Source organism: Eretmochelys imbricata, chromosome 11, assembly GCF_965152235.1.
Source record: "Eretmochelys imbricata isolate rEreImb1 chromosome 11, rEreImb1.hap1, whole genome shotgun sequence".
In the NCBI taxonomy this organism is placed as follows: Eukaryota; Metazoa; Chordata; order Testudines; family Cheloniidae; genus Eretmochelys; species Eretmochelys imbricata.
This window is the reverse complement of record NC_135582.1, coordinates 1,892,304-1,916,073: the sequence shown is the minus strand read 5'-3', so window position 1 is coordinate 1,916,073 and position 23,770 is coordinate 1,892,304. Positions and strand designations below refer to the sequence as shown.

The window sequence follows — 23,770 nt, the reverse complement described above, 5'->3', positions numbered from 1 at the left end:
CTGCTGGAGTGTCTGATTTTTAAAGATTACCAAGCTGGCAACCGAACTCTGCTCCCAGCTCTGCTTGTGCCCATGAGCAAGTCCCTTCCCCACTCCTCCCTGCCACTTCCATTTCCCCTTCCCCTGGCCTGTTTCCCCTGCCCGGATGTGTCTGCCTGGTCGCGGGGGCCCGGGTCACGTTGGCTGGCACAGTGACCGCTCTGTGTTTTCTGTATCAGCGAGTTGCCCCACCAGAGCCCGCCCCTTGGCCACAGGGCTGGCCCATGCCCCTGCCCCATACACACTGCAGCGCATCGCCCAGTCCTGGGCCAAACCTCCCATGTGACATGGCTCCTCTGGCTTCCCGGGAACCAGCTCCCCACTCTACCCGACCTGGCTGCTCTGGAGCTTAGAATCATGGAAGATCAGGGTTGGAAGGGACCTCAGGAGGTATCTAGTCCAATCCCCTGCTCAAAGCAGGATCAACCCCAACTAAATCATCCCAGCCAGGGCTTTGTCAAGCTGGGCCTTAAAAACCTCTAAGGAAGGAGATTCCACCACCTCCCTAGGGAACCCATTCCAGTGCTTCACCACCCTCCAAGTGAAACAGTGTTTCCTAATATCCAACCTAGACCTTCCCCACTGCAACTTGAGACCATTACTCCTTGTTCTGTCATCAGCTACCACTGAGACCAGCCAAGCTCCATCCTCTTTGAACCCCCCTTCAGGTAGTTGAAGGCTGCTATCAAATCCCCCCTCACTCTTCTCTTCCACAGACTAAACAATCCCAGTCCCCTCAGCCTCTCCTCATACGTCATGTGCCCCAGCCCCCTGATCATTTTCATGCCCTCCACTGGACTCTCTCCAGTTTGTCACACCCCTTCTGTAGTGGGGGGCCCAAAACTGGACACAGTACTCCAGATATGGCCTCACCAGTGCTGAATAGAGGGGAATAATCACTTCTGCAGATCTGCTGGCAACACTCCTACTAATGCGGCCCAATTTGCCGTTAGCCTTCTTGGCAACAAGGGCACACTGTTGACTCATATCCAGCTTCTCGTCCACTGTAACCCCGAGGTCCTTTTCTGCAGAACTGCTGCCGAGCCATTCGGTCCCTAGTCTGTAGCGGTGCATGGGATTCTTCCGTCCTCAGTGCAGGACTCTGCACTTGTCCTTGTTGAACCTCATCAGATTTCTTTTGGCCCAATCCTCCAATTTGTCTAGGTCCCTCTGTATCCTATCCCTACCCTCCAGCGTATCTACCTCTCCCCCCAGTTTAGTGTCATCCAACAACTTGCTGAGGGTGCAATCCACACCATCCTCCACATCATTAATGAAGATGTTGAACAAAACCGGCCGCAGGGCTGACCCCTGGGGCATTCTGCTTGATACTAGCTGCCAACTAGACATCAAGCCGTTGATCACTTCCTGTTGAGCCTGACAATCTAGCCAACTTTCTATCCACCTTATAGTCCATTCATCCAGCCCATACTTCTTTAACTTGCTGGCAAGAATACTGTGGGAGACCATATCAAAAGCTTTGCTAAAGTCAAGGTATATCATGTCCACTGCTTTCCCCATATTCACAGAGCCAGTTATCTCATCACAGAAGGCAATCAGGTTGGTCAGGCATGACTTGCCCTTGGTGGATCCATGTTGACTGTTCCTGATCACCTTCGTCTCCTCCAAGTGCTTCAAAATGGATTCCTTGAGGACCTGCTCCATTATTTTTCCAGGGTGAGGTGAGGCTGACCAGTCTGTAGTTCCCTGGATTCTCCTTCTTGCCTTTTTAAAAGATGGCACTATATTTGCCTTTTCCCAATCGTCCGGGACCTCCCCCGATTGCCGCGAATTTTCAAAGATAATGGCCAATGGCTCTGCAATCACATCCGCCAACTCCCTCAGCACCCTCGGATGCAGCGCATCCGGCCCCATGGACTTGTGCACGTCCAGCTTTTCTAAATAGTCCTTAACCTGTTCTTTCACCATCAAGGGCTGGTCACCTCCTCCCCACGCTGTGCTGCCCAGTGCAGCAGTCTGGGAGCTGACCTTGTCTGTGAAGACCGAGGCAAAAAAAGCATTGAGTATTTCAGCTTTTTCCACATCCTCTGTCACTAGGTTGCCTCCCCCATCCAGCAAGGGGCCCACACTTTCCCTGACCTTCTTGTTGCTAACATACCTGTAGAAACCCTTCTTGTTCCCCTTCACATCCCTTGCTAGCTGCAACTCCAGTTGTGTTTTGGTCTTCCTGATTACACCCCTGCATGCTCATCCCTAGCCACCTGTCCAAGTTTCAACTTCTTGTAAGTGTAAGCAGAGTCAGGATGAGCTCCACCCTGACATCTGGTGGTGAGGTGTGTCAAGTTATGGAAAAGAACTTCAGGGGCTGATGTCATTTGCATAGACACACCCACCCCGCCTAGAATGAGGTCATAGCTGCCCAAATGGTCACTTTGGCTGCTGTGGGATCCCCAGTGTCTCTGTTATTGGGGCAGGAAGAATAAATTGTTATTACCCTGATTTTGGGAACTGTGCTTGGAACTGTACTTGGCCTTTTGTTATGATGGAGGGATTCACCATCAACTAAGTAGCACTCGCTAGGCAAGGGTCATGGGTTCCAAAAGTCTGTGAATTGAGAGAGGCTGGGGATAAGTATTAATACTTAGTGGCATGGGCTAATTGGTGAGGGTCTTACATGCTAATTGCACTTCCTCTTCTCTGCACTGTGGAATGTCAGAGCGAATTTTCAATCTATTAGGAGTCTAGTTACAGGCTGCTGAGCTCACTTGGGGCTAATGGTGCACCAGCACTGAGGCTCCCCTAGCACACGCTGAAATCACTGAGCTGAGTGTTGTGTTAAGTAGCAGGGGAGCCTGAAGATATAGTGTGGAGCGGTTTGCGGGAGGGCTGGAGTGCCTTGTGGACAGGCTGGTGGAGCAGTTCGTGGCATGACGGGGCAGTCAGCTTCAGATCGTGTAAGGTGCCCCTACCTCTCTTCCCCACACCTCCCCCTGATCTCCACCCAGGTTGGGAGGTAAAGCTCTGCAGATAAACTTTCGAACTCTGGGGCTACCCTGACCAGGGACAGAGACTTTTGGGTCATTGGACTTTTGGGACATTGGGTGATTTCGGGTTGCTGGACTCAAGAACCAAAGGGAAAGGACACGACCCAGTTTGCTTGGGGTGGGTTTTTGCTCATGGGTTGTGTTATGAATCCTGTTGGTGGTGTTTCCCCAACATAATGTCACATTGTTATTAAAAGGCTTTTTGCCACACTCAGACTCTGTGCTTGCAAGAGGGGAAGTATTGCCTCTTGGAGGCGCTGTGACGAAGTGGGACTGTTCTTAATGTTTCCTCTGAATAGTGTGGGGGTGCCTCAGTTTCCCCTAGGCAGTTCTTAAGTATCTAGGTGGTGGGGTAAGGGTGTATGATCATTGCAGAGCCCTAGAGGGCAAGTGTGTGCAGGGGTCTGGACACAGACAATGGCCGACACCCTGTTTCCTGGCAACTGATGGCCTGGGCCCTTCCCCCTGCAAGGTGAGAGCTAAAGGGTTGGAGAACAAAGGAATCAGGTGCCCTCCTGGCCCTGGGAAAGGAACAAAGCCCAGGGGAGGAGGGGCTGGAGGGAGTTTCAGTTTGGGGCTGGCTAGGACATGGAGTGAAGGGCAGATGTGGTTGTCTGGCTCACTGCCCCCCAAAAGAGACCCAGCTGAGGGGTCCTGTTCTCTGCACCTACAAGCTCTGTTTTAGACCATGTTCCTGTAATTTAATAAACCTCTGTTTTACTGGCTGGCTGAGAGTCACATCTGACTGCGAAGTTGGGGGGCAGGACCCTCTGGCTTCCCCAGTACCCCGCCTGGGCGGACTCGCTGTGGGAAGCGCACGGAGGGGCAGAGGATGCTGAATGCTCCGAGGTCAGACCCAGGAAGGTGGAAGCCGGGTGAGCTGTGTGTCCTGAAGACAGTCTGCTCCCAGAGAGGAGACTTCCCCAGAGTCCTGACTGGCTTCACGGGGAGCAGTTCCAGAGCATCGCCCAGGGACTCCGTGACAGGCGCCCAGCGGGGGTGGTATATATTTGTCCCAGGTCACTGGGTAGGGGCTCAAGCCTGTTTTGCATTCTGTTATTGGAATGGATCCCCTAGATATTGAACCCGGCCCTTGTTGCTGCCAACTCTGACGGGCAGAAGGGTTACATTAGCTTCCTTTTTGTGTTTAAGCTCACCGAAGATTTCTCTGTTAAGCCAAGCTGGTCGCCTGCCATGTTTGCCATTCTTTCTGCACTTCGGGATGGTTTGTTCCTGGGCCCTCAATAAGGCGTCTTTAAAATACAGCCAGCTCTCCTGGGCTCCTTTCCCCCTCACATTAGCCTCCCAGGGGATCCTGCCCCTCAGTTCCCTGCGGGAGTCACAGTCTGCTTTTCTAAAGTCCAGGGTCACGTGAAGAGCACAGCGCAGACAAGGCAATCAAACATCCTGAACACAATGTCCCACCCTACGTCGCCCTTCTGGGTTCCAACAGGCAGGGTCCTCTGCCCCCCACCTGCCCTGCCCCTGTGGCAGCCCCCCCACCCCATCTTAATCTGCTGCAGACTGGATCTATCCCGCAGTCCCCACCCCAAGTCCCTTTGTAGACTCCTGCTGGCGTCACCTGCTTCTTTTGTTCTGCCTTTTGTTACTTTTCCATTGTTCCCAGCCCTCGCCCCCTTCAGACAGCAGGTGGAAGCATCTTCTCCCAGTCAGGGCAAACTCCTTGTCCCCAGACCTTTCACTCTGACTGGCCGATCAGCTGAGCGCCGATCACGCCCCGGTGTCACTGGCCCGGCAGAGACCTGACGCGGACCTGGATCCGCTTCGCGTGATGGAGCCTTTTCATGAGACCAGTTCACAGTGTTGGCCACAGCTCCAACATGGCCCGTGTGACGCAGCAGGGAGGGGGGACGGTTGACCTGGGAATGTGGCAGGGGAGTTTCAATGGGGGTGGGAGACCTGAGAGCCTGTCACCTGAGCCAGGAGGGGGAGGGGGAGGTAACACCTCTGCCCGGGAATGTGAACAGAGGCTGCAGGAGGGAGCCTGCTGGGGGGGTTTTGGTTTCAGTTTGGCGCTGGGTGGAGGAACACAGGGAACCCCAGGGCTGGGGTCTAAGCTCCTTGCTCCCCCAGAAGGACTTGACTGAGGGGTCCTGGGTGTACCCACAAGCTCTGTTTTGGACTGTGTTCCTGTTGTCCAATAAACCTTCTGTTTTACTGGCTGGCTGAAAGTCACGGTGAATCCCAGGAAGAGGGGTGCAGGGCCCGGACTCCCCCACACTCCGTGACACCCCGGCAGTGGCCCCAGCACATCACGCTGGGCGCTTTCTTTCGGAGTTAGCGGCTGGAACCAGCCACTGAGAATCCACGGCCTGAGCTGGGACTGCCAGGGGCACCTGCGGCTAGCGCGGGCAACACTACGATTGACCTGGGAACCGTGTGCACTTCCCCTCTCGATCCAGCTACCATGATTTACCTGTGGGCAGGTGAGCCGCCCGAGGGCCTGCTCAGGGGTGGGATGTCCCTGCGGAGGGGCGGCTGCACCGTCTCTTCTGTTAGCCCATGATTCTTGGATGCCCCCCTGCCTTGCAGGCCAGGTGGTGGTTCACACCTCTGCAATACGAGTGAGCCTGTCCGCGTGGTCGAGAGCCCAAAAGCCGCGAGCTGCGTGCAGAGCCGGGGAGGGGCTGAGCAATAGCCTGGAGCACCGACAGGAACCGTTCCCCCGAGGGAGAGGGATCTCAGCCCAGGGACCAGGCCCTAGCAGGCCAGGCCCTGCTTTGGCAGGACGGCGCCGAGCAGAGTGGGAGAAGTGGTGTCACGCCGGTATCAACCTGGGTGCTGGCAGGAGGCTCATTCCTGGTCTGGCGGAGCCTCAGCTGGGGATGCTTGGGGTAGGGGGACACCTTGTGGCAGGCCCTTGTACTGCAGCCAGGAGCAAAGTCCCCCCTTACTGCTGGTCTACGGGAAGGGGTCTGTCTGTGTGTCCTTGGACAGGGCCTGCTTGTGCCCTCAGGCGAGTGCACGCGTTGCCCCCTGGCGCCAGGGGCGATTGCTCACGTGGGTCTGAAGCCTGTGGTGCCCGCCCAGACCTACACGATTGTAGTCACCTGCAGCAGGGTCGTGCATTTGCTTTGTGTGTGTGAAGGGATGAGTGCAGAGGCTTAATGCCCTTCTCCTAATGCCAGCCGCAGGCTCTGCTAGAGGCCGGTGTCTTGAGGCAGAGGGACAGGCTTTCTGTTCCCGGCAGTCCCCATCTGAGCCCTACAGTCATTGCGTCTGGTGTCTAAATTTGCTTCCCAGCACTGCGAGGGGGCTAGACAACCACAGCGTGAGGGGTCAGGGAACGCCAGACCCCAGCGAGGCCGTGTCCCCACGTTCGCTTTCAAAACAGCCCCAGAAATGACACTCAAGGTCAGGTGTAGCTGGGGGTGGGGAGGCGGCTCAGTAAAGAGCCTATGGGCAAGTAGCAGCCCAGAGGCAGCCAGCTGCTGGAAAGTGCTACAGAATCAAAGCGTTAGACAGCCCCTAGGGTTGCTGCAAGCACCACACAGTGCTCTGTGAATGGCGGGAGCGTGCAGACCCACAGCTGTGGGGCCCACACCCTCTGGGGAGCAGTTAGCATGGGCTTTCTGGGGGCTTTCATAGCATGCCTGCCATTTCTGTGGTGGTCCTAATGACTATGGTTTCACAGCATGACAGTGGTCATGATTCTGAACCCCCCCCAGGGGAATTCTGCACCACTGCACAAGGCAGAATTTGTGCAGAAATTAATATTATGTGCACAGAATTCCCCCCTCTCCCCCCAGAAATGGGCTGCAGAGCTGCTGGCTGCCATGAGGGGGCTGCTGGACTTAGCAGAGCCCAGCTCGCAAGTAGAAGACACTGTGCGGGGTGTGGTCGGGGGGGGAAGAGGGGAGCTGGAGGATTCCCAGCAGCTACAGTTGCCAGCCCGACCTGAAGGAGGGAAGCGGTATGCAGGAAACTCCATGCAAGCCTGGGACCAGGGTCAGGCTGTTTCTCTCTCTGGATACCTTAGTTTTGGGGGGGCAGGAGGTGTGAGTGTCTGGACTGGGGGGGCCCCGCAGCTAGGCTCTGGGGGGATGGGATGCAGGTGTCTGGGCTGGAGGTCCCCGCAGATGGGCCCTGGGAGGGAGGGGACAGAGAAATAGGAACTGGGTTGTTGTAAGGGTTTCTTTAATACTCTACTCCCGGGGGAATTTTTGTGTGTGTCTGTATTGTTACTGACGTTGCTGACAGGTGTTTTGAAATAAATTACCAAAATAATGGAAACTGTTGTGATTATATAGTGTTATTTTGACAAATAAAATATGCAGAATTTTGCAGAATTATAAAAATCTTGTGCGCAGAATTTTTAATGTTTTGGCGCAGAATTCCCCCAGGAGTAGACTCTGCTCCAGAGTGTCCAACCTTCCACTCTGTCCTGACTTCATTCCCCATTTTAAACTAGGAACCCAGCTCTGGGGGCCAGGCATGGGGGTGGGGCTGGACCCGCCTTTCCAGAGTCCAGTACCGTGGGATTGTGGTGTTGGCTCCTAGTGGCACCTCCATGGGTCCGTTTCTTCTCCCCACACTTGCAGACGTCACCGGCAGCCTCCAAAGCAAACACCACCGGGGCAACAGGAGTCACTCCAGCCGCTGCACTGATGCATTCACAGACCGAGCCTCGGCGTTAAAGTAACTCTCCAGTTTATTGAACGTGCCAGCACCACTCATGCACCCCACATCCTGCCCCCACACACGTTTACTGGGCCCCGTGTAATTCAGTGGAGGTGCCGGTCTGCCCTTCGGCTGTTTCATCGTCCTCCTCGCTGCGCTAGCATCCTGCCACGTGGCCAGTGCTCTCATAACTGCAGGGAGGAAGCCCGAGCTGCCACCCTGAATCCCAGGGCTTCCCAACCCTGCTACTGATCGGAGCCCGCCCCCACCCGCACATGCAGCAGGGAGCCCCCCAGCCCAGCAGGGCTCAGAGCGAGCCATTCATACCACCAGCCAAAGCCGCAGGAGGGGTGCAGCGTTTACTAGATGCGACTGTGTCTGGGGGAGAGCAGTGAAGCGATGCCACATGCAGCCAAGTGCCAGAGACAAGGGGGCTACTGAAATCCCAGCAGGGCCCACTGAGCCCTAGACCCAAACCACCAGCCTCCAGCACAGCCCAGGTCATTCCAGATGCTCTCCTCACATTATCCGACAGACGGACCCAACTTCCCACGTCCTCCGGGTCCCTTCCAACCCCACCATGCCTGTCTGCCCCGAGCAGCCTCTGTGTGAGCCCGTCGCTTCCACCCCACCCGCTGGGGGCTCAACTGCTGCCAGTTTGCTGCAGCAAAACCAGGGACTGGACCCAACCCAAGGACTTTCAGACAAACAGACCCACCTAGCCTGGTATCCTGCCCCCCCACCCCAGCCCTGCTGCCCTGGATCAGAGCAATGGACCCATCTAGAGTGACCAGATGTCCCAATTTTATTGGGACAGTCCCGATTTTGGGGTCTTTTTCTTATATAGGCTCCTATTACCCCCCGCCCCCTTTCCCGATTTTTCACATTTGCTGTCTGGTCACCCTAGGCCCATCTAGCCTGGTATCCCTCCCTCTCCCCTCCCCCACTGCCCTGGGTCAGACTAATGGGCCCATCTACCTCAGTATCTCCCCCCTATTTTCACACTGCCCTAAATGAGACCAAGGGCCCATCTAGCCTGGTCTCCCGCCTCTGACGGTGCCCCAAACCAGCTGCTTCAGAGGCAGGCAAGACTCCTCTGACAGGCACTAATCTTCCCCCGTGGGCAAGAGGGGGGATTTCCTCCTGAGCCCAGGGCCTGGCTCATGCACTGAGGGGTGAGGGTTGGCGTTTGAGCAAGACTCTCCAGGCAGCCCACAGCAGACAGAGCGGCTGGGCTAGAGAGATGCTGGGCCTGGGGCCTCCCGTGACCCGCAGCCCAGTGACCCCGTCCGCAAGCTGCCCCTTCCCCACCCCCCCACCCCCGATGCTGCCCTGTGAGAACCTCACCCTCCGGGCATGGCTGGCATTGCCAGCGGGGCCCTGGCTCGGCCTAATTGCTTTCCTGACTCAGAGGGCATGAGGGTGAGGTCAGGAGGGCCCATCCCTTACGGGGTCCAGCCACCTACTCAGAAAAGCCCCCTCTCCCCCGAAAGGGCCACGGAGCAAAGAGGGGGTCCCTCGGAGTGGGACCCAAAGGCAAACCCGCCCCCATCGTGCACACCGCCCCCCGCCCCCCCCCCCCCGGCACGCCCCGGCGGGCTCTAATGGTAGTGGTTATTCATGGTGTTGAGGTGGGAGGCAGCCATGGCGCTGAAGGGGGCGGGGGGCTGCAGGCCGTGGCCGGGGTAGAGGGTGGGGGTGGACCCCGGCCAGTAGGAGAAGCTGGTGGGCGTCACCCCCGAGGCCATGAGGTTGAGTTTGGAGATGCCCGAGAAGGGCAGGGGCGCCAGGTTGCCCTGGAGCTTGTAGAGGGCGTGGTCGGGGGCGGGGGGCTGGCAGACCTGGGCCAGGCCCTGGAAGTCGAATTTGTAGGCGTAGCGCTTGCCGTGCACCTTGGTCATGATGCTCTTGTCGTAGTAATAGCGCAGGGCCCGGCTCAGCTTGTCGTAGTTCATGTTGGGTTTGCTCTTGCGCTCGCCCCAGCGCCTCGCCACCTCGTCCGGGTCGATCAGCTTGAACTCCCCGTTGGCGCCCTCCCAGGCGATGCAGCTCAGGTTGGCGCGGTCCGACAGGAGCTCCAGGAGGAACTGCCACAGCTGGATCTGCCCGCTGCCTGCAGGGCCAAGCGGCAGGCGGTTAGCGTGACTGCCCCCGGCGCGGGGGGGCCGAGGCCGTGACCTGCCGCATCTCCCCGGGGCAGACGGACGTGGGCCGCCGCGGGGCTCTGCCCGGCCCTGGCTCTTCAGCCGGCCCCTCCCCAGCCCCCGGGGCTCGCGTCCGTCCCTGGCAATTGCCCTGAGCCAGGCTCTCAGGGTTGGGCCCCTAGGTCAGGCGCTGTAGATGCGCTATGGACACATGGGGCCCTGAGCGGGAGCCCCCCGGCACCACACTGATCATCCATTTCCGCAGCGCAGCTGGGGGCGGGGGCTGGCGCTGGACATGTCTCCCCCCGCCCCCCGAACGTCTGGAGAGCTGCCCCGAGAGCAGCGCGTTGGTGGGGACGCCCCGGCCGTGCCCAGCCCAGGAGTTACGGGCACGGGCTTCGACGGTGATCGCCCATGTGCCCGAAAAGCCCCAGAGCCGCTGCTCCCTGGTGCTGCCCTCTGGGGAGTCCTGGGGAGGGAGGTGACCCGCCTTGCCTGCCCCAAGTCACTGCACCCCGTAACTGGGAGCGGGGCCAGTGCCCTGGGCTGGGGAGCAGCCAGCCCTGCGTGGACAGGTCCCAGAGAAACACGTCCGGCCCATCCCCAGCAGGGGGCTGCCCCCAAGTGGAGCGAAACCAGCAATATTGTTACTGAGAGACACGGCAGGGGAGGTGATCTCTTTTGTTGGACCAGCTTGTGGTGGGGATGTGAGGTGTTCGAGCCCCAGGGAGCCCTTAATGCAGGTGGAACGGAGTGCTCAGTGCACGTACTTAGCACATGTTGTAAGGGCCCATTGAATTGTCTCATTAGACTTGGTAAGGCAACCCCCATCTTTTCATGTACTATGTACATATATCTTCCTACTGTATTTTCCACTCCATGCATCTGAGGAAGTGGGTTTTATCCCACGAAAGCTTATGCCCAAATAATTTGTTAGTCTCTAAGGTGCCACAAGGACTCCCTGTTGTTTTTGCTGATACAGACTAACACGGCTGCCCCCCTGAAACCATTCAATGGGGAGTGGCTGGTTAAGATCTGTGCAGTCAAAAAGGTGGGGGGGGGGGCTACTGGGTGACAGATTGTTGTAATGAGCCATAAACCCAAGGTCTCTAGCAGGCCGAGCAGAGTTACGAACTGAAGCTCCCCTGCTCTGTCTTTTCAAAGTGTTGTACAGGTTCCCTTTGAGGACCAGGGCAGACCGGGGCTCAGACATGGAGTGATCACGGTTGTGTTCACCCACGGGTGACAGAGTGGTTTTGTCTTTGATCATTTTCCTGTGTGAGTTCATTCCAGAGCGCAGGGACTGTCTGTTTCACCCACATCACAGTTCGGGGGGCACTGGCTGAAACACACCACATGCTGTGGGGGGCGTGTGCGGGACCCATGGATCTCGAAAGGTGTGTTGTGCCGGGTGCTGATCATTGTAGCAGTGGAGAGAGGAAAAAGACAGAAACACCCTGTCACTCGCAGGTGAACACTTTTCACAGTGCGATCACCCCGTGTCTGGACAGAGACTCTGGATTTATGGCTTATTACAACAGCCCGTAGGCCCCTCTGTTTGTCCTATGACTGCAGAGGTGTTAACCAGCCCCTCCGCCTTGAATGGGCCCTTATGACATGAGCACGAAACACTCTCTTCCTTTGTGTCTAGCTGGGACGCTGGGGGAGCCTTTCCCAGCCCTGAGAGGGCCCTGTGCGTGCGGCTGGAAAGCTCGTCTCTGTCCCCACCAGGAGTGGGTCCAATAGCAGAGCTCACCTCCCCGGCTGTGTCTCTCCGACACCCCGGGGCCAACGGGGCTGCGACAACACTGCAGACAACAAATATTATTAACATTTCTACGGTGGCCACGCTGCGCCCCCGGTCAGTGCTGGACGAACACGTAGTGCAAGCCAGTCCCTGCCCCCAAAGCCTGCAAATAACTCAGCAACAAGAGGTGCTGGGGGGGGGGGGGGCAGGAGGTCAAACACCTCAGGAGAAACAGAGCCACATACATCAACAAACCGGCCCCTGTAACATCCCTCTGCGTGCGTGTGCGTGTGTGAGTGTAACATACCCGTGGGTGCCCATGTGCGTGTGCCTGTAACATGCCCGTGTGTGCACCATGCCCCTGTGCGTGTAACACACCCGCGAGGTGCTGCGTGCGAGCGCTGGGCACCCGGGTGTCCCTGTTTCTGTGTGCGCCCCTCTACCACAGCAAGTCCCCACCAGGCCAGTGACCCGGGATGCTGGAGATCGCAGGAGACAGAGCCTCCCGGGAGTGGGGTCTCACCCGGGGGCTCCCACACATTTTACTTGGGAGACCCTCCAACCACATTTCGCTTTTTTGTGGCCCCCACTCAGGGTTCTAGCTGCGGGGAGGCCAGCATCCTCCTCCTCGCCGTGCCAAGGCGACGCCCTCTGCCCCAGCACCACCCCCCGAATGCTGGCCCAGCGCCAAGGGCAGGCACTGGGGGGCTGGAGAGCAAGTGTGCCCCTCGCTCACCCCGCAGCGGTGGCTCTGTCCCGGGGCTAGGCCCAGCTCCCCGCTCCAGGCCTTGCAACCTGGTGTAAACCTGAAAGGAGCCAGGCCCAGCCCTGGACGACAGCAGCTGCCACTTTGGGGTGAGTGCAGGGGGGTTCACTCTCCGACATCCCCCCTCCCCCCAGGGCTTCCCCTCTGCACTGGGCCTGCGACCATCTGGAGCCTTCAGCGAGCCACTGCTTGGGAAACTCTGGCCTAGACGGTGGAACTCCCTGCCACAAGACAGAAGAGACCCCAGGCTTCAAAGTGAATGCCTATCTCCTCTCTGTGACTTAGTTTCCCCTCAGTCAGCTCTTCACACAGAGACAACTAGCATACCCCCCGCCACACAGCCACCCCCCACGTCCCCAGAAACCAAACTACCTGTAAGCTAATCACGTCTTTCCTCCTGCAGGCGGGGAAGGACGAGAGAGAGAGACGGTGATTGTTATTTCTACCCAAAACACTCGGGAGGGGTCAGGCAGTGCCAGGCGGCAACAGACAGACAGAAGCTAAACTCCAGTGGAATTCAACGGGGATCTTCTCTGAGCTGGGACCGAGCAAAAGTGATAAAGGGTCTGAGGACTGGGCATGTGTGTCTGTGTGTGTGTGTGAGAGAGAGAGAGAGACAGAGAGATGGGTGTGTGTGTCTGTGTGCATGTGATGGACGTGTGTGTGTGTGTCTGTGTGATGGACGTGTTCATATGCACGTGATGTTTTGTGAGAGAGACGGATGTGAGTGATTGTAGTGTGTGATGGTATGTATGGGTGCCTGTGATGTGTGTGTTTGTGTATGTTATGGATGTGTGTGTGAGATGATCTGCGTGTGTGTGAAAGATGGATGTGTCTGTGTGTGTGATGGATGTGTCTGTGTGCATGTGACTTGTGTTGGTGTGTGATGGTTGTGTGCATGTGATGTGTGTGATGGATGTGTGTGTATGAGATGTGTGCGTGTGTGATGGATGTGTGTGAGGAGTGTGTGCATGTGACGTGTGTGTGTGATGGATGTGTGCGAGGGGTGTGTGTGTCATGTGACGTGTGTGTGTGTGATGGATGTGTGCGAGGGGTGTGTGTGTATGAGATGTGTGCGTGTGTGATGGATGTGTGTGAGGAGTGTGTGCATGTGACGTGTGTGTGTGATGGATGTGTGCGAGGGGTGTGTGTGTCATGTGACGTGTGTGTGTGTGATGGATGTGTGCGAGGGGGGTGTGCATGTGACATGTGTGTGTGTGATGGATGTGTGCGAGGGGTGTGTGTGTCATGTGACGTGTGTGTGTGTGATGGATGTGTGCGAGGGGTGTGTGTGTCATGTGACGTGTGTGTGTGTGATGGATGTGTGCGAGTGGTGTGTGTGTCATGTGACGTGTGTGTGTGTGATGGATGTGTGCAAGGGGTGTGTGTGTCATGTGACGTGTGTGTGTGTGATGGATGTGTGTGTGTCTGCATGCATGAGTTGTGTGTGTGAGATGGATGTGTGCGAGGGGGGTGTGTGTCATGTGACGTGTGTGTGTGATGGATGTGTGCGAGGGGTGTGTGTGTCATGTGACGTGTGTGTGTGATGGATGTGTGCGAGGGGGGTGTGTGTCATGTGACGTGTGTGTATGTGATGGATGTGTGCGAGGGGTGTGTGTGTCATGTGACGTGTGTGTGTGTGATGGATGTGTGCGAGGGGGGTGTGCATGTGACGTGTGTGTGTGATGGATGTGTGCGAGGGGGGTGTGTGTCATGTGACGTGTGTGTGTGTGATGGATGTGTGCGAGGGGGGTGTGTGTCATGTGACGTGTGTGTGTGTGATGGATGTGTGCGAGGGGGGTGTGTGTCATGTGACGTGTGTGTGTGTGATGGATGTGTGCGAGGGGGGTGTGCATGTGACGTGTGTGTGTGTGATGGATGTGTGCGAGGGGGGTGTGTGTCATGTGACGTGTGTGTGTGTGATGGATGTGTGCGAGGGGGGTGTGTGTCATGTGACGTGTGTGTGTGATGGATGTGTGCGAGGGGGGTGTGTGTCATGTGACGTGTGTGTGTGATGGATGTGTGCGAGGGGGGTGTGTGTCATGTGACGTGTGTGTGTGTGATGGATGTGTGCGAGGGGTGTGTGTGTCATGTGACGTGTGTGTGTGTGATGGATGTGTGCGAGGGGGGTGTGTGCCATGTGACGTGTGTGTGTGTGATGGATGTGTGCGAGGGGGGTGTGCATGTGACGTGTGTGTGTGATGGATGTGTGCGAGGGGTGTGTGTGTCATGTGACGTGTGTGTGTGATGGATGTGTGCGAGGGGGGTGTGTGTCATGTGACGTGTGTGTGATGGATGTGTGCGAGGGGTGTGTGTGTCATGTGACGTGTGTGTGTGTGATGGATGTGTGCGAGGGGTGTGTGTGTCATGTGATGTGTGTGTGTGTGATGGATGTGTGCGAGGGGGGTGTGCATGTGACGTGTGTGTGTGATGGATGTGTGCGAGGGGGGTGTGTGTCATGTGACGTGTGTGTGTGTGATGGATGTGTGCGAGGGGGGTGTGCATGTGACGTGTGTGTGTGATGGATGTGTGCGAGGGGTGTGTGTGTCATGTGACGTGTGTGTGTGTGATGGATGTGTGCGAGGGGTGTGTGTGTCATGTGACGTGTGTGTGATGGATGTGTGCGAGGGGTGTGTGTGTCATGTGACGTGTGTGTGATGGATGTGTGCGAGGGGGGTGTGCATGTGACGTGTGTGTGTGATGGATGTGTGCGAGGGGGGTGTGCATGTGACGTGTGTGTGTGATGGATGTGTGCGAGGGGTGTGTGTGTCATGTGACGTGTGTGTGATGGATGTGTGCGAGGGGTGTGTGTGTCATGTGACGTGTGTGTGTGTGATGGATGTGTGCGAGGGTTGTGTGTGTCATGTGATGTGTGTGTGTGTGATGGATGTGTGCAAGGGGGGTGTGCATGTGACGTGTGTGTGTGATGGATGTGTGCGAGGGGGGTGTGTGTCATGTGACGTGTGTGTGTGTGATGGATGTGTGCGAGGGGGGTGTGCATGTGACGTGTGTGTGTGTGATGGATGTGTGCAAGGGGTGTGTGTGTCATGTGACGTGTGTGTGTGACGGATGTGTGCGAGGGGTGTGTGTGTCATGTGACGTGTGTGTGTGTGATGGATGTGTGCGAGGGGTGTGTGTGTCATGTGACGTGTGTGTGTGTGATGGATGTGTGCGAGGGGGGTGTGTGTCATGTGACGTGTGTGTGTGTGATGGATGTGTGCGAGGGGGGTGTGTGTCATGTGACGTGTGTGTGTGATGGATGTGTGCGAGGGGGGTGTGTGTCATGTGACGTGTGTGTGTGATGGATGTGTGCGAGGGGGGTGTGCATGTGACGTGTGTGTGTGATGGATGTGTGCGAGGGGGGTGTGCATGTGACGTGTGTGTGTGATGGATGTGTGCGAGGGATGTGTGTGTCATGTGACGTGTGTGTGTGATGGATGTGTGCGAGGGGGGTGTGCATGTGACGTGTGTGTGTGATGGATGTGTGCGAGGGGGGTGTGTGTCATGTGACGTGTGTGTGTGTGATGGATGTGTGCGAGGGGGGTGTGCATGTGACGTGTGTGTGTGACGGATGTGTGCGAGATGGATGTGTGCGAGGGTTTGTGCGTGTGGGGGGGGGTGCATACGATGTCTAGGGCACCCAGCTGGGTGGCCGCCCAGTGCATACGCGTGTCTCGGTGTGGGAGCTGGGTTTGAAAGCGTCTCCTCAGGGAACTGCCAATGGCTCCGCGTCTCGGGAGCCGGTTGTGTCAGTCTCCCGTTACTGGCAACACCTGCAGGCCGGGCGCACTGGGTTCGACGGAAGAGGCCCCCGGCTGCCTGGAGAGCTTTGCACTCAGCTCCTTGGGCAGGCACCCTGATAGTCAACCCTCCATGGCTAGCAAGCAGAGCCAGCTGAGGAGCGAGTGACCCAGCTCCGAAAAGAACCCGCCAGCCCCCTGAGACAGCTCCCTGTCCCCTATCCTGCCACCAGCCTGCCCGCCCGCTAGCCACCATGCTTCAGCCCCACGGCGGAGCGCTGGCCCACGCAGACCCAAAGCAGACAGCTGGCCACAGGCACGTGCCTTCAGCAGCCACGAGCCAAGGCAATTGCTGAGGAAGGAATCCCCTTCCCGTGGCGGGCAGGAGCCAGGAGCCGGAGTGGGGTGGGGGGCAGAAAGGCCAGTGCAGTTCAGCCTCCCAGCCCCACGGATCCCCCCCAGTCCCACACACTGACCCCTCATTGGAGCCTGCTCACCGCTGCACCCAGAACCCCTGCACACCCCAGCATGGAGGGGTCCCCCCCAGTTTACTGAAGTTGGTGGGACAATACGCAGCCGTCCCACCAGCAGAGATCCCTGGGCCCTGCAGAGGGGGCTCTGTGGGATTTGGGGTGCAGAGGAGGTGCCACCTGTCAGGGCTGGTCTAGGTTTACTTGGTCCTGCCGCAGCGCCGCGAGATGACCTCTCCGGGTGCCTTCTCTGATTCTGTGTCACTGGTCCCCATCCCCCTCCTCACAGGAAGGGGGCGGCCTCCATGCAGAGGGTCCCTCCGGGGCACAGAGCTCAGCAGACCAGCAAGCCCCAGGCCACGCTGCATGGACTCATGGGGCCATATTGACCCCTGGGGACATCTGCACTGAAGCCAAGGCTATTACATCAGGGAGGAACTTGGTCCATGAGTTCTTGCTGGATCAGGTGTTGGCATGAGGCTGGAGCAGGCGGCCGGCCCGGCCTCCCATCCCATTCGGTGGCTAACATGGGACACAGTCAGAGGAAGTGGTAACCCTCTCCCAACCCCCCCAAAATGCACCTCCCTGGGCAATACGATCCCACGGGGCCTGACTCCCACCCTGCGGGGGCATGCGGCCTGATGGCACTCCAGCAACACCCAAGGGCCAGCTGCAGCAGGGGGCAGGGGATGGGCTGGAGCACATGGTTGTTAGGGATGGAAAACATCCTATCAGACCCTCCAGGCCAGCTCCTGGGGCCAGGGCGGGAGGGATGCACTGTACAGCTTTGCCCAGGCCCACGTGAAACAATCCCAAGCGAGGGAGCCCTCACACCTTCCCAGGGCCCGGCTCCCAGCCAGCTCCCTCTGCTTGCCGGGGGGCTTGTCCAGAGCTGGGCGTGGTGAGCGGAGATTGCTTAGGTGCCAAACTCCAAGCATCCTAATGCTACCCCGTCCTGCTGGCCTGTCTCGTTCACAAGCATTGGAATAGGGGTGGCACTGTTGGAGGGGGTGGGGGGGGTGAGGGCAGAGGCGCCGACTCTGTGGGTGTTCCAGGCTCAAGCACCCACAGAACAAAACAGGGGGTCCTCAGAACCCACCAGCCACAGCTGTTTGGTGGCTGGCAGGAGGCGCTTGGGGGAGGGCAGAGAGCAGCGAGGGGCCTCAGGGAGGGGGCAGAGTGGAGGCAGAACGAAGGTGGGGCCTTGGGAGAAGGGGCAGAGTGGGACCGGGGCCTCAGGGCAGAGCGGGGGTGGAGTACCCACCAGGGACAATAAAAGGCAGCAGGGTTAAATACGCCGGGTTCACCTGCTGTGGGTTATGCTCAGTGCTACAGCTGTGTGCAAGGGTTATTTGTGGTACGAATTTAAATCCTGTTAAGGGAACCTCAGGCGTCTGGAGAGGCAAAAATTGGCCAGATTGTGAGCTGCCTGCCCTCTCTCTTCCTTGTCCGTGCAGCGCCTAGCACATGAGCCCCTGATCTCTGACTGCGTTTAAGGCCAGAAGGGACCCGCTATTAGATCTTCTCGTCTGACCACCTGTGTGGCACAGGCCAGTGAATTTCACCTCGGGACCTCCATAGTGCGTGTTCCAAAGCAGACGCTGAACAGCGTCAGGCCTGGTGCTGATCTCGCTAGAGACCCCACATCCCCTGGTGGTTCCCCATGGACATCAGCCAGTTCCTGGTGCATGTAACATGTGTTCCCGCGATATCACATAGGGCAAGCGCCTTACCAAAGTCCGCGTGTGGTCCAGGTATGCAGTTACCTCTGTGAGGCAAACTTGCTATCTCAGCAAAGTCTGAAATCAGGTTTGTTTGACAAGACCTTTGTTGGCCTCATTCATTATATTCCTGTCCTTTATTCCTTTATCAGCTGAACCCTGTGGGAGTTTTTCCATTATTCTGCCCGGTACTGATGTCAGACTAACTAACCTATGGTTACCTGGGTCATCCCACTTGCCCTTTTCAAATATTGGCACAACTTTCTGTCTTCTGGTATTTCCCTTATATTCCAAAATTTATTAAAAATTAAGATGAGTGGGCCATAAATCTCCTTAGCCAATTCTTTTAAGACTCTTGCTACCTGCAAGTTATCTGGTCCTTCTGATTTAAAACTATTTAGCCCTAGTAGATGTTGTTTAACATCCTCCTGAGTTACTAATGGACTGGAAAGTACTTAATCTTCCTCATGTGATACAAGTACATCAGCCTGCTTCTTTCCAAATATAGAACATAAATATTTATTGAACACTTCTGCCTTTTCTGCATCATTAACAATTTCACCATCTCTATCTAGCAACGAGCCTGTACCATTACTAGTATTTCTTTTGTTCATAATATACTTTAAAAACTCCTTCTTAATTTCCTGCCAGCCATGGATTTTTTCCCTGATATCTTCAGCTTCCTTTATCAATTTTCTACACTTCACTACTTCTAATTTATATCGATTGCAACCTATTTCCTCTTTTCCCCATTTGTTAGGTATGGCTTTTTTTTATTTCCAACTGCTACCTTCACCTCACCACTGAACCAGGATGGACTTTAAGTCAAAGTTATCCTTTCGCAGTTGTGGAACCATGGCTTTTTGGCCACCGTGTAAACTCTTCTTAAAGAGCTACCAATTTTCACAGATGTTCTTCTCTCTAAAATTTTCCTACTGGTCAATTTCACTAATTTTTTCCTCAGCTTTGAGAATCAGCCCTTTTGAAGCAGCAGGAATTTCTGTGACTGGTTGGGATTGTCCTCTGCTTTCCCCCACTGGTTTCCTAAGAGTCAGGGTGAGTGCGGATGATGTTTTCCCTTTCTCAATTTCATCCCATAACTCCCAGTTCAACCCCCAGTGTCCTAAATAACCCCCCCCATCCTCAGGGTTTGCACCCCCCAACTACTTGCAGAGAGCGACCCCTTAGTCAAGCCCAAGCCAGGTCCTGTGATGCTGCTCTGAGTTTGTCAATAGCTCCCTGGTGAGGCGCTGCCCAGAGCAGGATGTGGAGCAACCTGCCCAGCCGTGTTGGCAGCACTTGGGGCCTGGGGCAGAGCAAACCATGCCAGCCCGTGTTTTCAGAGCATGGGTGGGGCTTGCTCTGAGCATTCAGATTGTCGAAAGGCCCAGGAGCCTCGTCTGTGCTCCCTGGTGTCTGCCCGTCTGGGGTCAGCATGGGGGGCGCTGCCTGGGAACGTAACCCCTGCTGTGCCCCAGGTCTAGAGAGAGGCGGCTCCAGGGTGCGATGGTTCTGGGCACGCAGCCACGCACTCCGCTGGGAATGGCTCGCCTGATACTAGAATGACAGGGTCAGCTGGAGGGCTGGCTCCTCTTAAACCGTAACATTGGGAAGAGGGGGTGACACGGCACAGGCATGGCCAGAGTGGATCAGACCCGGGGTCCACCAGCCCAGTGTCCTGTCACCCACAGGATACCCTGGTTATTTTTTGTAATATTTACTGTAACCGCTCTGGAGAGTCCTGCTCTCCTATGAATCACCCTTACAAACAATCCTGCTAAGCCTTCCGCTGCACGGATATCCTGTGGCAGGGAGTTCCACGGGCTAAGTGCGGGGGGGTGTGAACAGCTTTCCTGGGCTCTGCTTTGAATTTGCCCCCTTTCAGTGAATGGCCCGTTGTCGTGGTGTCATGAGACAGGGTGAAAAGAACTTCCCGGTCTAGCCCAGTCCTGAGTCTGTATGTGTCTGTCACGTCCCCCTGGTCCTGTCCTCACGGAAGCCAGTTCCAGTGCGTCCCCTCTCGCTCCCTAGCAGATCGGTTCAATCCGGCTGCCCGCGCACCCCTGGGAGCACCCCTTCCTCCCGGGTATGAGGGGCTGAGCCGCCCCACAGAGCCGGCCAGGCTGAAAGGTCCCCTCCGCCTCCAGCCCCTGCGCTCCTGGCACGTCGCCTCCCAGCCTGCAACTCCTGCCACCAGCCGCCGGCCCCCCCCACCCCTTCCATAACCCGGCTCTTCCGCCGCTTGCCCTCGGTCCTCTCCCGCTCTCCCCGGAGCTCGGTTTGCATGAACGAGGCTCTGGCTCTGCCCGCCTGGTGCTGCAGATCCGGGCTGAGGGAATGCAGGGGGCAGGGGTACTGCGTTCTCGGGGAACCGCACCCCAAAGCCGCGGGCGGGGGAGGCTGCGGCTCCGGGCTGCGTTCAGACGGGCGCGGCAGCCCCCGCTGTGCAGTCAGACGAGCGCTCCTCCTGGAAGGCGCTCGCCCAAGGCAGCTCCCGTTCACACCAGCCCCGCTCAGTCACGGGGAAAGCGAGGCACGGGGGGTGTGCGAGATGCAGACAGCCCCACCCTGGCCACTGCAGCTCCCTCGAAAGGGCGTCCCTGAGCTCTTCCCCCAGATCATTGTGCAGGGGCCGGGAGACCTTTCAAACCTGCCCCGGGGACTGGCGGCTGGGAGCTGCCTGGCCAGTGGGTTCCTCACAGGAACAGCTGGGCTCATAATTCTCGGCGGGTGTCTGGCTGGGCCCGTAGACGGGGGGAGGGAACGGGGGTACAGGGAACCTGGCCGGCAGAAAGCGCTGGTGAGGGTCAGGCCGGTGTTTTCATGGGGCGTTTGCTGGGCACAGTAGCGGAGAGTGTCTCCTCTGTGCCCGACACACCCAGGTTAGGTGCCAGCCCCCAGACTCCTGGGCAAATCCCCCACCCAACTCGAGAGCCGGCTGCCCCTGGCATCCAGCCTGCTACAGCCCCGACCCCCCCGCCCCAGCACGGTCTCTCCGGGCGCTACGGCCTCTGTTCTCAAACCCCGCACTGCCGCACCCTGATCGGTCCCTACGCTTCAATAGCGCCCGATTTCATTGCGTGCCACGAATCGCTGTTCGGACACTGGGGCTGAAGGAAACAAACCCAGACAGAATAGCTGGGCTCATCCGGGGGGTTGTTACTCCGGGGTTGTCGGGTTTGGGTTGTTCTGTCCACACCCCGTTTATATTGATCTTTGCTGGCTGCGGTGTATTAAAAATAGCCAATAGGTCCAAGGAAACGCGGTTAAACCGTTTTGAGACCATTTCAGCGGCGCAGAGACTGTCCCGTCCCCCGCACACAGGAATGGATCCGTGCCGGGTAACGCGGTGTCGGGGATAGAGACCGGGACAGGTTTGCTATTTGATCATTTCGTTTCTTGAACTCTGCGTCTTCTTATTTGACACCCCCTTTTCCCCTCGAGTTCCGCTTGACGTTCGGATCCAAGGACCCACAAACCAGAATTTAATCCCCGGTGAATGCACAGGCTGGAAACAGTCGAGAGCTGGGAGTGAATGGCCGGATCCGGAGCAGATGGATGGCCAGGGCTCCCGTTTACAAGGGACAGTGTTTTAAAGTGAGCGAGACAGACGAGAGTCTGTCCGAGGGGCAGATTTATAGGTGGGCGGGTTTGGGGGGTTTTCTTAGGGCTCGGTTTTGTTTTAAATCTACCTCTTGAGCCGAACATTTCGCGGTGTTTGTTACATTGGGCGGCTCGTTCTGCCGGATTCCTGCGATTGTGTTTATTAACAAACCGCAGCGCGGCGATCACTGGGACTCGAGCTAACGGGTCAATCGGGCCCGCCTGGCACAAGCTGCTGCGCATGTGGCCTCCAGCCTCTCCCCAAATCCCCCCATCGAAAGTTTATCCCGCATCGAATTTGCAAATGATCAAATCAAAATTCTCCTCTGGAAACCCCGAGGGCAGGTTTCCGCGCCAGGGTCAGACTCCACGTTAAGCGCAGAGAGTTCGCGGCCAATTCGGATTCCAGTGGGGCCAGCCCCTTGGGCTACCCTCCCCACAGCTGAGGCGGTGGGATTTGGGGGTGCAGGGAGGGGGGGAAGTTTCCCTTCGTTGTTTCCAATAATCCGTCGGGGTTTGGCAGAAGCTGGGCGCTGGGTCGGAAGGAAAACGTTGGTTTCGGGGGAAAGACGAATTACCACCGCCCCGCGCCCCCGAAAACAAAGCCCGGGTCTCCCAGCTGATGGGGAGCCCGAATCGCTGGGTCCCGTCCCCGAACGCGGCGCTCGGATGCCGCGGAGCTAAATTCCGGGGGTTGAAAAGCGTCCATCCCAGCCGGGCAATTTCACCGCGCGCGGGAGAGGGGATCCCCCTGCCTGCTGCCCCCCTTCCCCCAAAGGGCTGGGTCGCTCTTGTGTCTCCCTCGTATTTCCAGCCCGGCCTCAGTGCCGGGGCGGGGGGCGAATACCCCTGTTCTGGCCCCGGCAAGGTTCCTAAGCCTCCGCCGGAGTCGAACCACGCGCCGCGTCCCAGCGGCCCGGCAGGCGGAGGCTGCGCTGCGAAGCGCCGTGTAAAAGCTCGCGGTTGACTCCCGGAGCGGTCCGCGCGGAGCGGCCCGGCGGGAAGGACAGGCGCCGCCCTTACCTTTCTGCACGCCAGGGCTGAGCGAGCCCCACGCCGGGCTCTTCCCCTCCTTGAACAGAGTCTCCCCGACTGGATCTGGAGCGGAGACAGAGACGCGTTCGCACGGGGCCAAGTCCCAACCCGCTCCGGAGTCTCTTTGCCTCTCCCCAGCGCCCGCTGGGCGGCTTTTAAAGCGCTGCCCGGTCCCCAGCCCCCTGCGCGCCGCTGGCCGCATCCCCCCCGCCGGGGCTATGAAGCCAGGAAACGCGTCCAGGAAAAAGGAAATCCGATTTCCGAGCGAGCCCGGGGCGCTTTAAATAGGGACAAAAAGCCCGCCGCCCGGGCCGGAGCGGCGGGGACGGGGAGAGGAAGGGAGAAGGCAGGGGGCGGCAGACGAGGAAGTGCCAAGGAGCCGGGCTGCCGGCGCGGGGAGCCGGGGGCGAGGCAAGGAGCGGGCGGGGAGCCCTGGGAGCCCCTCGCCGTGCCCTCGGGCCGGCTCCCCGCAGGGGCGGGCGGCGGGCCGGTACCTGGCAGGTACATGTTCAGCAGCAGCGGCGGAGCGGCGGCGCCGCGGCTCATGGCAGCTCTGGGGGCGGCCCGCGGGCTGCATGGTTTATTATTCCGGCCCCGCTGATCGCCGCGATTGTCGCGCTCGCTCCGGGCGCCGCCGGCGGGGGGAAGCTGGCAGCGGGACCCGGGGCGCGGGGGGGAGGGGGGGCAGTTTCCAGGCAACTTGCGAGGGGCGCGGGGCCCGGCCGCAGCAATTTCCGCTGCAGCGCGCGCTGTAATTACAGCCGCGATCCCGCTCCGGCCCCCGCCCCCCCTATCGGGCCCGCATCGGCCGCGCCCCCGGGCCCCCGCGCCGGGCGGGCGGCGCGTTTCCATGGAGCCG

The 23,770-nt window shown here is 58.1% G+C and overlaps 1 protein-coding gene across 1 annotated transcript; it reads right to left on the bottom strand.

Moving 5' to 3' along the window:
* Positions 1 to 9,286: 9,286 nt before the first annotated feature.
* On the bottom strand, positions 9,287 to 23,457 carry FEV (FEV transcription factor, ETS family member). The gene is made up of 3 exons (XM_077830353.1): positions 23,406 to 23,457; positions 22,900 to 22,974; positions 9,287 to 9,798 (listed from the first exon to the last, which is right to left on the bottom strand). The coding sequence occupies exons 1-3, from the start codon at positions 23,455 to 23,457 to the stop codon at positions 9,287 to 9,289; spliced, it is 639 nt and encodes a 212-aa protein (XP_077686479.1).
* Between the last annotated feature and the right edge of the window lie 313 nt (positions 23,458 to 23,770).